Source organism: Biomphalaria glabrata, chromosome 13 (genome assembly GCF_947242115.1).
Source record: "Biomphalaria glabrata chromosome 13, xgBioGlab47.1, whole genome shotgun sequence".
In the NCBI taxonomy this organism is placed as follows: Eukaryota; Metazoa; Mollusca; class Gastropoda; family Planorbidae; genus Biomphalaria; species Biomphalaria glabrata.
The window spans coordinates 204,208-220,000 of NC_074723.1; the positions used below are offsets into that span (position 1 = coordinate 204,208).

The window sequence follows — 15,793 nt, forward strand, 5'->3', positions numbered from 1 at the left end:
GTTCTGCCATGTTACACGCTACATGTAATGCCCTAGAGAGGACAACTCTAGAATAGTTCTGCCATGTTACACGCTACATGTCATGCCCTCGAGGTGACACCTCTAGAATAGTTCTGCCATGTTACACGCTACATGTAATGCCCTCGAGGTGACAACACTAGAATAGTTCTGCCATGTTACACGCTACATGTCATGCCCTCGAGGTGACACCTCTAGAATAGTTCTGCCATGTTACACGCTACATGTAATGCCCTCGAGGGGACAACTCTAGAATAGTTATGCCATGTTACACGCTACATGTAATGCCCTCGAGGGGACACCTCTAGAATAGTTCTGCCATGTTACACACTACATGTAATGCCCTCGAGGGGACAACTCTAGAATGTTCTGCCATGTTACACGCTTCATGTAATGCCCTCGAGGGGACAACTCTAGAATAGTTCTGTCATGTTACACGCTACATGTAATGCTCTCGAGGGGACAACTCTAGAATAGTTCTGCCATGTTACACGCTACATGTAATGCCCTCGAGGGGACAACTCTAGAATAGTTCTGCCATGTTACACGCTACATGTAATGCCCTCGAGGGGACAACTCTAGAATAGTTCTGCCATGTTACACGCTACATGTAATGCCCTCGAGGGGACAACTCTAGAATGTTCTGCCATGTTACACGCTACATGCTACGCCCTCGAGGTGACACTTCTAGAATAGTTCTGCCATGTTACACGCTACAAACGGTTCGAGATGTGTAAAGAGAAGACAAATCCGTAACAGTGCAAGTTATATTTCACAACGAGGATGTCTACATACATACATAGCTATTGCAGGTGAACAAAATCAATGGGCAAACTGCCTTTACGTTTTCCTACTTAAGTCAGGTACCCATTTTGAGATGGCTGGACTCATTCAAATAGTCTACCATTCTTTACTGGTATTTGAACCTTGGACCTCGATTCGAAAGTCAAGCCCATGACCGTTCAGCCGTCACATCCTCCCCTCCCCTCTTCCAAAGAGCAGAGTAATATGTTTCAAGAGTTGATATTTCGCTTTCAAAACTTAATATAATTAAAAGAGGCCAATACGAAATGCGCATGTTACATTTTAGCAGGTCTATATTCTATTTCTTGGTCTACAATTCTAGAATAATTAGAAATCTACTTGATTAGTAGTAGGTGGGACTTAATTATTGTAGCCTAATATGGTGGTCTAAAGTAAAAAAAAAAAAAAAAAATAAAGTTCCCTTTTAGATCTTGCAATCTATTGAGCAGATGATGTAAAGGTAATCTGTTTATCTGGCCCATGGTTAAAAATAAGGGTGTCATGTGGGCAGCACAACAACTAACTGAAATGACTTTTCCCCAACTATTGTCAGGTACTTCTATAAGAGTTGGGTGGAATCAGGCTAAATAGTAGTAAAGCATTCAAACTTTATTATAGCGGTAAAATATTTCTACTTTATAATAGCAAGTGCTTGAATACTTTATATTATGTCTTCGGCAGCATACACATAGCTTCAGAAAGAATGGTCAATTTCAATTGGAGAATCAGAGGAGTGATTTTTAATTCAATATTTATAGTCAATATTTCTTAACTATTTAATCCACTGTGCACCTTTTATATTAGTAGAATATGTAACTAAACATGAACAGAATTAACTACAACATTAAATTGTCTGCTTTTATGTTTATATATTTAATAATAGCTGTAAATAGAAAATTGTTAAGTATTTAAAGACCAGTAGTTCTTCAGTTACAAAAAATATTCCTTACATGTTTAGTTTAAAATTTGTGCTCTGTGTATTATTGCTTCTTAAGTTTTTATCATTTACCTGCACCTGTACCAACTGTATTTGGTTATACTATTATTTATATGAATGTAGAATGACTTATTTAAAGAATCATGACACATAACCTATGATAAAAACAGCACTATGCTACCAAGGTTATTGAGAGAAGAGTAAAAAGTAAAGTTCTCCTTTCAGACCTTGCAATCTATAGGACAGATGATATAAAGGTCATCTGTTTCTGTGGCCCACGGTTAACAAGGGTGTCATGTGGCCAGCACAATGACTAATCGCCTTTACTTTCACCAACTAATGTCAGGTACCCATTAGAGTTGGGTGGACTCGAGGTGCCCAAAGATACTGAAATAAAAAATCACAGAGAAGAAAATATGAAGAAATATAGATATGTCCAGTGTAGAACTCAAACCACTGAAATGACACGGCACCATTGTCTAGCCGTGACCAGGTATCATTCTAACACTCTCTGTTCCGCTCTCCAAAAAAAAAAAAGCATATGCATACAGATAACTTTGAAGTGCTAGTAATTAGATTAATGACACAAATGAACTACCTTAGTGCTGCTATCATTATTTGTTACAGGTCATGTTTATTTATAATTTGTTTTAGCACTAAAAGCTTCAATGTCCATTAATGTTTTGCAAGAACCGTGATCACATTTGGACGACCACTGTAGATGTTGAGATGAGATCTGTATACTACTAAATTGTTCATCCAGTTTTGTTGTTGATCATTTTGACTAAGTCTACACTAGAAACTCTCTAGACTTAAAGACACATAGTGCAAGGAAATAGAAGGTATCAATGTCAGGAAGTCTAACACAAAATGCATGCACACACTTAAAATAACAACAAAAACAGAAGACAACATAAACCAGACTTGTAGATTTTTTAAATTTTAACACTCTAAGTAAAAATAAAATACTTAAGTATGGTATATAGGTAAGTGATACTGAACTGTTCTAGGACTAAATATTAACCCATTTATGCCAAAGGTTGCAATGTGTTGAGTATTTTTCTGCATGAAATTCACATATGTTTCGTAGAAAAAATTTAAGAAACATGAATTGTTGTGCTGTTGAGAATGTCTTTCTTTTCCACCTAGGTCAGAAGGCTGGCCATGGTTCTTTAAACAATAATATGCAATAAGTCACCCAACCAGTAACACAGACTAAAAACGCAAAATACCTAGGTTATAGTTATAATAAATGAAAAAATGTCATGGAATCCCCATATTGATGAAGCTATCAAAAAATCAAACAAAGCATTAGGGTTTATTAAAAGAAATTTCTATAAATCAAATAAGAACATAAAACTAAAATGTTATTTAACCTTGGTTAGGTCAATAATACAATATGCATCCTCTGTTTGGAACCCTCAACTCAAGAAATTATTAAGAAACTGGAACAGACACAAAATAGAGCAGTGAGATTCATAACAAACAAATATTCACATTTGACTAAAGTAACACCTTTAGTAAAATCACTAAATTTATAAAGCCTTCAGGACAGAAGACTCAAAAGTAAAGTAGCAATTAGACATAAGACACTGAACCATAATCTTCAAATACAAAATTTAATTAAAATACTCAGAAAGACACAAAGATAAAGGCACATTCCTCATCCCATATGCTAGGATAAATTTGTACAAATGCTCCTTCTTCCCTAGTGCTATTAGAGCTAGCCAGGAAAACCAGTGACTTGGCAGAATTTAAGTCATTGGTTAATATGCATGACTGAATGCATGACGCGTAGGACGTAATCATCTTCTTTTTTGAAGTAACGTCTGTATTATATAAGATAAGATAACTCCAGAAGATCCACAAGCTTCTTGTAATTTTGAAAAACAAGTTCAAAAAATAACAATGAAGAACTTGATTATCATTTCCAAGGAATGATGCCTAATATTTTCATCAATGTTTTCATCAGCTCTGTCTACATCTCCAATGAAATGCTTTTAGACTCTAATTATGTTTAGCTGCTGTACTTGGATTTTCTTTTTTAGTTTATTTTTTTAAAATCATTGATAGAACACTGGGGATAAACAACACCTTCATGGACAACACTTATCATAGCATCTGCAAACAAGGTTGCCCTTGCCATCAATTAGATTTTATAATTAATTGTAAAGAAGCAATTATACATAAAACAATGAATCAAAATCTTCTAATACAAAAACAAACCCTAATAAAATACACAGAGGCACAAAGATAAAGGCACATTCCTTGTTCCATATGCTAGAACAAATTTGTACAAATACTTATTCTTCCCTACTGCTATTAGAGCATGGAATGAGTTGCCTGAACTAGCCAGGAAAACCAGTGACTTGGCAGAATTTAGGTCATTGGTTAATATGCATGACTAGATTGACTAGGGACATGCGTAGGACATAATCATTTTCTTTTTGAAGTAACATCTGTATTTTATAAGATCAAATAATGTGCCTCTTTCTACTTTCTTGAGCACAACATATGCCAATTTGTCAATGTGATACTTCTAACTATACCTGTTGCTTCATTGAACTGGGCAAAACCAAAAGTGAAATGCTAGTGAAAAAGGTATTAAACACAAAATAGTATTATCCAATAAACTGCAGAACAAGAATCACACTGACATTGTAATCTTCATAATTATTACCTGGGCATTTTTACAAATATTGCTGAGACCAGAAAAAGAAAAATAGACTCCTAGACTGGTTACACCAGACCAACTTGAAGCTAAAATGAATGGTCTTATACAAATAAATTGTTTGCACCCATGACAATCATGTTAATGTACCATGGATAATTTAATTTAATCAAGGCTGAAATATAATAGATCTATATTTTACTTGAATTAAATTTTCTGTATTGAGTTCATTAAGTTCTTTTATGGGAGGTCACAGATTAGAAAATTTGCATTTTCAGTGTCATACAAGTTTGAAACTATGGTTACAAAGCGATCAGGTCTCATTGCAACACTTAAACATTATGTGCTTCTGTTCTTCATCCCCAGAGAGATTCTACAGGTTTAAAAGGAATAGCTATTATTAGTGATACTGGATTTGCCTGGATACTGGAACATACAAAATTAGAAGCTTATAACTAATCCAACAATCATAACATTTCACAGTATCAGTATTACAGAAATAATAGATCAAAAAAATTGTTAGTACTTGACATAAGTTCATGAAAGTTATTTTCATTAACCTTCATAGGTTTCAAAAATGTTCAGAAAATGTTCATTACTTTTTTACAAGGCTGCAGAACACCAATCTCTGCAATGCTGTGACTATTAATGTGTGTAAGGGGTATTCCATGAAAGCTTATTTGAATAAAAAAAGCACATTCCCATGGTGGACTAGAACAGTAGGATATAAATAAGTACCAAGGGGATCAGTGTTCCAATAATGGATATCTTGGCATAAATGGGTTATTGCCAAAACATACAAGAGGAAGTAGATATGCATACAAATACATGACAAAAAAATGAATAATTTTGATAAAAAACAGTCAAAGTCTATGTGAAAGTACTTCAACATACAAAATGATTTCCACAGTACTGAATACTACAATGTTTGAATAAAAAAAATATTTTTTTTTGTAGGACTTGTATAACAAAAAATGCCTTTCAATGAATGTGGCATCAAATTTATGTTTTGAACACAATATGGTGTTACAATGTAAGTGATAATACACAATATTAAAAAAGTCAAATGTTAAAAAAAAAACAACTATAATAACACTGTAGAACTTTTAAAATACAACACTTGTAAATGCAATTTAAAAAATGTCAAAAAGATAAACTCATATTTGCTAAAGCTTTAACCACAAGAGCATTACCCAACAATCAACATTACATTGGCATCATTAAGAAATGGCATCAGTTAATAGAACTGTGCTTTAGCAATCAAATTATAAATATTAATATTTTTCATTAGGATGTTGCCAGTTCCTAAGTACTTACACTCTATAAAAAATCTCTCCAGCCAGAAATGACCTCTGGTGAGAGTTTACTGAAAGCTGTCCATATTTTAACCTTGAACTTGATGATGACGCCCAGACTACATGTAACTATTCAGGGCCTAAGCCTTGGCTCAGTCAGTTAAAGGCTTATGTCTTTGCTACCCATCAAGAGACTAAAGTAGATGTGAGTGAAAAATTCAACAAGTTGTACACAAACACCTGTGTATTCATTATAGTGTGCTTCTTTTAGGAGTGGACTGACCCTTCTCCATCTTGTCACCTTGTTTTCTGCTCCAATGCTTGTACACATTGGAGAGACCACTTGGGAGTCACACACATTTATGCTGGTTGAAGGACAGAGCTGAAACAGTCAACCAATAATGAATTATTTGTTAAACATTTTCTATTCATCATCAATAGAATTGTATGAGTTTGTAATTCAAATAAGTTTATTATAGTTAACTCTTTCAGTCAGTAAATAGAGATTGTTAGCATTAAGTAAATTGGGAATGTTTTCATTAAATCAATAAGTAATAATTACTTTCAAAAAGGAATGTTCATAATAAGAAAACAAAACTTATTTTAGAAGACCTGTCTTCTTTGATTTGTTTTACATGTTTTCAAAAGGAGTAAAAAAAAAATAAGTTCCATTGGTTTTTTTAAATCTAGCATTCATAGCTAAATAAGAGAAAAACAATCACTCTATAAGTTGTATAAAGGAGGTATTGTCTTTAAAAAAAAGTATTTTCAATGTTTTTATTTTAAATTTGTTTGGCTTAAAATTCTCAGAAATACTTTATTTTTCTTTATTCTTTTCATTCTATGTTTAGGTTTTATATATCTAAAAAAACAACTTTTAATTTATGTCCCAATAAACAAATGTAACCTTGGTGACATGAATGCTAAACAACTACTCACACAATGTCCCCAACAAGGAGTTAACAGTTAGATGCTGGCTTGGTGATGACATTGGCTGCCCATCATGGAGTAGCCTTCAGACCTGAAATATATATAAACTGAACTTACAAACAATGTCTAAAAGTCCTCTGACTTAATAATTCTCTTTTTGTTGAAAAAAAAAAGACAGTTGATAATGATTGCTTTGACACATAGTCAGATTCTACTTTCATGTGTGATGTATGTGGCAAGAATGCCTCTCAAGAATAGGGCATAATAACCACCGCAAGAACTGCTCCTAAAAATGAGCCAAAATCAATTTATGACTGAAGGCAGCCAACGAAGAAAAAAATGAAATTTGTAACCAATATTATATTTTAAGCTCTGATTTGATCAAAATTATTAACAGAAGTATTTTGGTCTTTAACTCATTGTTTCTGATTTTGTTATCCATCATTGTAGTTCTCAGCAAAAACACATTTCAATTAGAATAATACATTAAAAAAAAGAAAAATGAAACAAATTCGAACCATGTCTAGTTCATGAGCTTAGGGGATATTTTATTTTTACAAAAGAGATTTAACATCTTATCTTTTTATCTTAACATTAACAAACATCAGGGTTGGTCTAAGGCAAAGGCAAACTAGACAACGGCCTAGGGTGTCCAATTGGTGGGGTTCTCACATAGGACTCTGAAAAATTGTTTTTTTTTAATGAAGATATGTCGATAATTGTCCTCAATGTTATTAATGTTTTAATAAATTGCATAATTTTTTTTCACTTATTATTTTTTTGTTTTATTTGGGCCAACAAATCCCTATGCCTAGGGTCTCCAATTGTCTCATGCTTGCTATTATAAATGACTAGTTTTCATTAAAAAAGAAAGAAGCAAAAACTTGGCTTATTTTTAAACTTTTTGTATGACTCCATAAGATGTGCAAACAGGTTAATTTCTTATATAATACAGACGTTACTTCAAAAAAGAAGATGATTACGTCCTACGCGTCATGCATATAGTCATGCATATTAACCAATGACTTAAATTCTGCCAAGTCACTGGTTTTCCTGGCTAGCTCAGGCAACCCATTCCATGCTCTAATAGCACTAATTTTGCAGACGTTATATTTATGAGGCATGGATACAATAACAAAAAAATATATCAATACAGCTTTTACATTTCAAGAAATATAAGAAGATGAAAAAAGACTTTAACACAAGTCTTTATTAACTGAGGTGGAAGGGATAATGGGAGTTAATATAAACAGTTAACCGGGATAAATATAATGGGTAATGCTGGTGGGCAAAATTGAGCATTGGTAGCTTCTACCATCTGATACAGAAACTTGACTATTAGCCAAATAGAACACTAAGATACTATCAAAGAAGAAAATTAAAAGGTACACCACACTCAGCTCCATAAATAAAAGGTACACCACATTCAGATCCAGAAATAAAAATAAAAGTTACACTACACTCAGATCCAGAAATAAAAGGAACTCTACTTTAAGATCCAGAACCCACTTACTGTTTATTGTGAAATGCCAGGAAAGACACTAATCTAGTTTCAGAGTCATTTTGTTGAAGTCCACTACTTGTGGAGGACATAACACAAGATAAAACAGTTTTTTACATGAAAAGAAGGTAGTGAAAGAACAGGACCGAATTTAAAGACTTTAAATAAAAGCAATAATAAATGTTAATTTATGGGTATGATGCTAAATAATTCTGGATATATTTTTGTTTTTGTTATTAAATAATTTGGTCTTCATTATTTTTTTGTTATAAAAAAATTCATGCCTTCCACTAGATCAGCCAAACCTACTCAAATACTTAGATCCACAATGATAGAGGCCCATTTCTTGCTCCATAGGCTAGGTCCTACAAGTGCTTCTTCTTCCCTAGTGCCAGTAGAGAATGGAATGGCTTGAATCAGCCAGTACAGGAAACCCAACCACTTAGCAGAGTTTAAGTCACAGATTAACATAAATGACTAGAAATGTGATGAATGTAATTATCTTCTTTTTTGAGGTAATATCTCTGTAATCTATAGAATATGATGTAAATGTTAATGATGTCCTCATTAATAACATTGAGGACAATTATCGCCATATCTTCATTAAAAAACAATTTTTCAGAGTCCTGTGTGAGAACCCCACCAATTGGAGACCCTAGGTGGTTGTCTAGTTTGCCTTTGCCTTAGGCCAACCCTGATGGTTGTTAATGTTTATAAGAAGAAGATAAGGATGGCTGCCTGGTCATGCGGTTTGCGTGCTGGACTGTCGTTCGGATTTATTGACGGTCGAGGGTTCAAACCCTGCCCGCTCCCATCCCCCGTCGTCCTGCGGGAGGTTTGGACTAGGAAGTAAACTATCTTCAACTCTGAAGGAACATCCGAATTATGTAAAACATTTTACAAACAAACATTTTTTACAAACAATGACTACAGTCTGTAAATGTCAAGCAGAGATTAAGAGTATTACTAAATAAGAAGGTTAATTAACTTAGGACATTTTATGAGCCCAAGAGACAGTCTCTGGATTTATCCTAACTTAATCAACTTGACATACTTTTAGATCAATTATTTCAGACTCTTCTAAGAAAACAAGCTTTGAAATTGATCCAGTTCTTTTTTATTTTCTTGTCTATGTGTTGATTCTTTTAGCAATCTTTAAATCTGATGACAATAATTTATAATTATTAATTTGATATTTACCGGTGTTTAAGTGTTGTGGTCAGCTTTATGTCCAGAAGAACTTGAAGCATGTACCTTAAGGTTGTCCACTGACTGGGTTCTGTAGATAGCAAATGGTACTTGCCTACCTGTCGACAAAAGTCTTCGTACAGGTGACCATACATCTGGTACTTCCTGACAGTAGCTTTCTTCACTAGAATATGGGGAAAAAAAGTTCAGGGATTTTATAAAATCTATTCAGGCATGACAGATAGCAGCCATGGACCTAGAGTTGTTGTTTTTTAAATTTGAATCTGAAAATTTACTAATCTACCCTTTGAGTATTTTTTGTTGAAGAAATTAAAGACGGATCATTATGTTGATCAAATGTCACCTACATCAGTAACAGGTTAAATAGCTAGCTAGGGAAACTGTAAGCATAGTTAGTCAAATTAATGAAACATCGATATAAATGATTTGCATAACCACAAGCACAGAAGAATTGATGACGCACAGTGGTTGAGTGGATAAGCACTTGGCTTCCGAACCTAGGGTCCTGGGTTTGAATCCCAGTGAAGACTGGGATTTAGAATTTCGGGCACCCCCGAGTCCACACAACTCTGATGGGTACCTGACTTCAGTTAGGAAAAGTAAAGGCGGTTGGTCATTGTGCTGGCCACATGACATCCTGCTCTTTAACCATCATCTGCCCTATAGATCACAAGGTCTAAAAGGGGGGAACAATAAATAACAGTCATCCCATCTCCAGTAGCACATCCTTAATGCCACCTCCATAGAGAGTTAATTATATTAAAACTACAAAAATAAGGAATTTAGAAGGAAAAATAAGTTCCCCTTTCAATTAATAAATGACTAATGCTATATATAGTAAATTTGACTTTGAATAGTCATGAAGAATATTAGTTAAGCTAATTTGTATATAATGTAGGTTTGAAAATATTTCATTGGTTGAATTCAAACTTGAATTTTATTTCAAAATGTATGCAGCCTAAATATACATCATTTTTCTTCTCAAGACTGTTCATCTTCATAAATTTGTAGATGTATCAGTCATCTAGTTGTAGTCATTTTTTGTCTATTTTAGTTAAATAGCTGAAAGAAAACATTGACATCATGCATTGACAATATTGCAAGTGTGGTAAGGGATTTCCAATTACAATCCTGGTAGTGTGGTTTGCACTTGACATTGCCTAGATCCTCTCAGGCTCAAACCCTGAACACTGCCATTCCCTGCTATCCTGTTAGAGGTTTTGGCTATGATGTAATAATCTTCAATTCTGCTGGAACATTGAAAACATGCACAACAAACAAGCTGAAACATTGACTTTCTTGGCTGTCTCTAAAAACTAAGTAGATTTTAAATTTTTCACAGTTCTATTTAGATTTTGAAAATAAAAAACTTACACTTGACAAATGTCCAGAACCTTGTTCTCCATTAATGCCCAGCAAAAGTCAAATAAAAGAAATGAGTTAACTTTTGGTGAATGTCTGATATAACAGAGTTGTCCAACATGCTGGATGAAAAGAAATGACCTGCAGCAAATGGTAAGCAGAAAATTTCACCCAAATGTGACCCAGATGTGGATTTGTGCCTCTGAAAAAAAGAATTTATACATTGAAATAACTCAAATTCAACAACATTCTCCTCACTTCTTACCTAACTATATAATGTTCACTGTATATCCTATACACTTTAATTACATGTAGGCAAATATTAACTTGAAGTGACAAATTTGTTTTTATTGAGCATTAACATTTTTAACACTGTCTGTCTTATTCACTGCAATCTATAAAATGAGAAACTCAATCAACTTATTACAATTCAACAACAGAGGCAAAGTGGGGAGTTTGGGTTCAAATCCTGATGAAGACTGGGATATTAACTTTCATTATCTTTAGGGCACCTCTTAGTCCACCCAGCTCAAATGGGTACCTTACATTAATTGGGGATAAGGGACATTGGTCAATGTGCTGGCCACATGACCACCTTGTTAACTGTGGGCAACAGAAACAGATGACCTGCAAGGGATGGCAGAAAGCAGAGCTAAACTTGGGATCATTTTGATGAGGATACCAAAGTACATACAGCTGATAAGTTCTTTCTCATCTCAATCTAAGTTTTCAATCTAAGCTCTCAATCTAAGTTTTCAATCTAAGCTCTCAATAAAAGTTCTCATTCTACTTTCTCAATGCAAATTTAAGCTTATACTCAACAAAAGTCCTCTTTTATATAACAGTTCTATTTAAAAAACAAGTACACATTTGTAAATGACCAGATTTTTAGAAGCCAAAGTCAGCCCTGAGATGTCCATGAACTTTATGTAAGACACCTGAGTCAACTCCATCAATACAGTCACACTTGGGAACAGCCTTCATTAGAGAAAAACAAAATATTTCAAAGCTGTCAGTTTTTAGTTTGTTAGAAATTTTTCTTCATATTGGGACAGCTCATTAATACATTATTATTAAATAAAACTATTAATAAATAGAAGTAAGTAAATAATTTGTACTTATCACTAAGTCAAACTCAGAGCATTTATTGTTATGACATGATTAGGAATTAGGTTATTGTTTCCGGAATAAGGGGAAAGTTTTATTTAGTGACAAATGAAGTGATAGATCTTTGAAAATTAAGAATGCTCTAAGAGACACTAGAATCTAGACACTTTCTCATATACAGTAGGAATAAGAAGAATTCTATAGACAGCTAGTAATAGAGGACATCCGGTGGTTCCCGCATTGAGTCGACTCCTTTTATTGATTGTTGGCCTTTCGTCAGAGTTGCTGTTCCAGCATTGAGTTCAGCATTACCTCCTTTGAGTTTGTTTATAGTTCAATTACTCATCACCGTGGAAGCGCATAACATATATCACAGAACTGTAGTCAAGACTACTGTCTTTTGATGTTTTGGGCTTAACCAGGATTTGTTTAGGTCATAGTGAATAGATTAAACAAGAAATAGACTCATCTGAGTCACAAGAAAGACAATGCCTATTCCAAAAATATCAACGCCTAATCTTTCACCTCAGAATCAGACACAACAGAATGAGACAACATATGTTGAGGAAGCTGAAAATTGGAACTAGCAAAATCTGCCCATGTGGAGTATCACCAGAGAATGCTGATCATGTCCTTCAAAACTGCATACTTTATCAAAAGGCCCAATCAAGACACTAGCCCCAAAACTCATTAGTTATTAACTTGGGGGAGTTACCACCTTCTACCAATTGTTATGTTCTTATTTAGCATAGTAAACAAATTCAATTTTTTACTGTAATGCAATTAAGAAATGTATTACCTAACAATTTTCTGAATGGCAACAATGGTGGAGGAATCCTCTAGAAACTCTTCCCCTTCGTAATTAGAATCAGGTTTTCTTTTGACAACCACTAGGTAACTGTCTTGAGTGATTCTAGCCACTAGGAGATCATCCACACTGGAACAGACACAACATTAAGATTGATCTACTCCATTGTGACATACTGACAAAATGTAAATCACATGTAACTAGACCTTACATATAAATACAATTAAATGGTGAGGATGTCTGCCTGTTTGTGTGATATGTACTTCAGAGTGATCTCAATGCTTCCCACACCAATGCTGCCTTCACAAGAAGGTTTGGGCTAGTCTTCATTTCATCTCATATTATACTGACTACATGTTTGTGTAAACTCTTAAAAATTTCAATACCTCAAACTAGCTAGATCTAACATGGGCTCATTACTTTTTTTTATTTAAATACACAAAACTTTATTCTTGGCTAGTGGTATATGTACTCCTATATGGTTGTAAAAGTTTGACATTTAATGCTGAGGTTGACTGAAAGAAAAATCCAAGTCTTTGAGAGAATAGAACAGAAAAATGCAGGGTATCAAATACCAGGAAAAGAAGACTGGCTGGCAAAAAGGAGGAGCTCCTCAATACTGTGAAGAGATGAAAGCTGATGAACTGGTTTGGTCATATTGTAAGACATAACTCATTGCCTAAAATCATTCTTCAAGGTACAGTGGAGGGAACATGAAGAAAGGGTCAATCTGGCTGGATAACATAAAATAATGGATCTTAATATCCTGCTAAGAACACCTGCTGATGAGGTAAAGTGGAGACATTTGGTTATGTGAACTGTCACAGTACTCCTAGACCAAAAGTCAAGGGACAAATGAAATGAAGTGATAGGGAAAAATGAATGACTAGATTAAAGCATAAATAGAACAAATAAACAACTAGATTAACACATTAATAGTAACTACCAATACGTCTATAAATAACAAGAAACAGGATCAGTTACTGATAATACTTTAGACACTGTACCTCCAAATACTTCCAGTCATGTAATAGACCAATGGGAAATGAGCTAATGTATCCAGGAACAAACAAAGCGTCAGGCCTGAAACATTTAAAAAAACAAAAGGCTATTATTAAAATAATTTTATAAAAAAAATGCTAAAAAATTTTGATAGACAATACTAATTCAAGATATTTCTTTATAAACCCATACTAGATCAACAACTAAAAATGAAAAGATGTGACACAAAAAAAAACAACTATATTTTGTGCAGAAAACTACGCCATAGGAGGATCCCAAGCCCAGCTGAGAAAGGAGGAAGCTTGGGCATAGGGAAAAACCTTTAGCTTCAGTAATAACAAATGGCAAATCAACAGAGGTCACAGACCTGGAAGAAGATGGACCTCCAGCTGGAAGGTTTAAGATGGGCAAGACATGGGAGGGGGAGGCAGTGGCTGAATAGTTAAGTGCTTAGCTTCGAAACCTGGGGATCCTGGGTTTGAAACTCAGAGAAGACTAGGATTTCTATTTCAGGATTTTTAGGGCGCCCTGGAGTCCACCCAACTCTAATGGGTACCTGAATTTAGTTGGGGAAAGTAAAGGTGGTTGGTCATTGTGCTAGCCACATGACACCTTTCTTATTAATTGTTAGCCAAAGAAACAGATGGCCTTAACATCATATGCCCTATAGATCGCAAGGTCTGAAATGGAAACTTTATCTATTTTTTTTTAAGACATGAGAGCAGTTGGAGAGACTCGCCCAGAACTGAGACTCCCAGGGGAAGCTGGTTGGTAGCCTATGCCACAGATAAATGAAACACAATGACTGGATAACAAAAATACATTATAACATTGATGTGTAAGTTGTTCAGAAACTGAACTTTATATGTAGTGTAGACCAAAGCTACTGCCCTTTGATAAGTTCAATTTTTTTTTTCAATCATGAATTCAACATTGTTATCCAAATTTTTACAAATATTTTTGGTAACATCACAGAGATAAATGAACCAGTATATGACACATTGTTAGCAGGAAAAACATTTTTTGTTATTTTACAGTATTTTTTTATACCTACTATTATTTGACATATTATTTATTTGCACCTCTATTCTTATTGTACTATCTTATGCCCTACAAAATCCAGAATTTCTCTATCTTTATTAGACAGAGGTTTGTTGGAGTATGCATTCTAATACATCCTAATTATCTTGGCCATAAAGTATGTTGTGAGAGACATAAGGTTATATTATAAGTGTGCTTAGAAAAATTGAAGCTTTCGTCAGAGTATTCATTTTATATGACAGAGTTGTTAGCCCTGCGCACAACCGTCTGGGGGAGTGAGCCTTTTGCCTCTATCAATAGCTGCCTTTTATTTTTGTGTAAGCTGCTCTAACCCTTTGTAGATACCTCCACTTCCTGCAAGGCAGCAAGTTTGATTTTGCTTCACCAAGGGTATGTTATATTATGAGAGTGCTAAGAAAAATTGAATTTTACAAAATAACAACTAAGATTTAAGTTTACCTTTCCCAATTTCCCCATTCTAAGCAGCACAAAGATCTTGATTCTAGCCTGATGTTAAAGTTTGTTTTGCCAAAACCTGATGAAGGTCAGTATTTTTTTTTTTTGTTGTGGCTTCAGTTGTTCTCCATGTTTCAAAACCATACAGTAGGACAGCCTTGACATTAGACTTAAAGTTTCTTAGTTTAGTCTTGTTTGAGATGTGAGGAGATTTCCAGGTTGGTTTTAGCTGTGTAAATGTCTGATGCACTAGATGCACATACATTGCCGTGGTGTGACAGCTTGAGTGCCTCAATGACCCTCACAGCTATACCAGCGGGAGCTCATCATTCCTAGCAGGTACTACCAAGCCAAACAGGTCTGCTATGAAAGAGGCCAGACTAAAAGTGCATCCTCCTCCCAGGGACACAGGGGTTGTGCAACCAGGCTTACAACCTGTCCATTGAAAAAATAGTGTTATAGAAACCAGAACAAAAACACAAACACTAAACATTGTCAGAGGCAAAAGTAGAGCTCCACAAAGGAGACTTATGAAGCTATGCAGGGAAAGTCGAACCAATTCCTTATTCAGAAGGCAGCATTTAACTTGAGAACATGGAATGTCCGTACTTTACTAGAACCAGGTAGGTGTGCACAAATTGCCAAGGAAATG

At 34.6% G+C, this 15,793-nt stretch overlaps 1 protein-coding gene across 1 annotated transcript in view; it reads right to left on the reverse strand.

Moving 5' to 3' along the window:
• Positions 1-9,534: 9,534 nt before the first annotated feature.
• Positions 9,535-15,793, reverse strand: part of LOC129922591 (potassium channel subfamily T member 2-like) — a 99,171-nt gene continuing 92,912 nt past the window's right edge. Inside the window, exons 4-8 of the mRNA XM_056009278.1 lie at positions 13,650-13,725; positions 12,634-12,771; positions 11,594-11,705; positions 10,740-10,929; positions 9,535-10,612 (exon numbers count right to left, since the gene is read on the reverse strand). Coding sequence (XP_055865253.1) covers positions 10,771-10,929; positions 11,594-11,705; positions 12,634-12,771; positions 13,650-13,725 — 485 coding nt within the window. The 3' untranslated portion in view covers positions 9,535-10,612; positions 10,740-10,770. The remainder of the gene's footprint in view (positions 10,613-10,739; positions 10,930-11,593; positions 11,706-12,633; positions 12,772-13,649; positions 13,726-15,793) is intronic.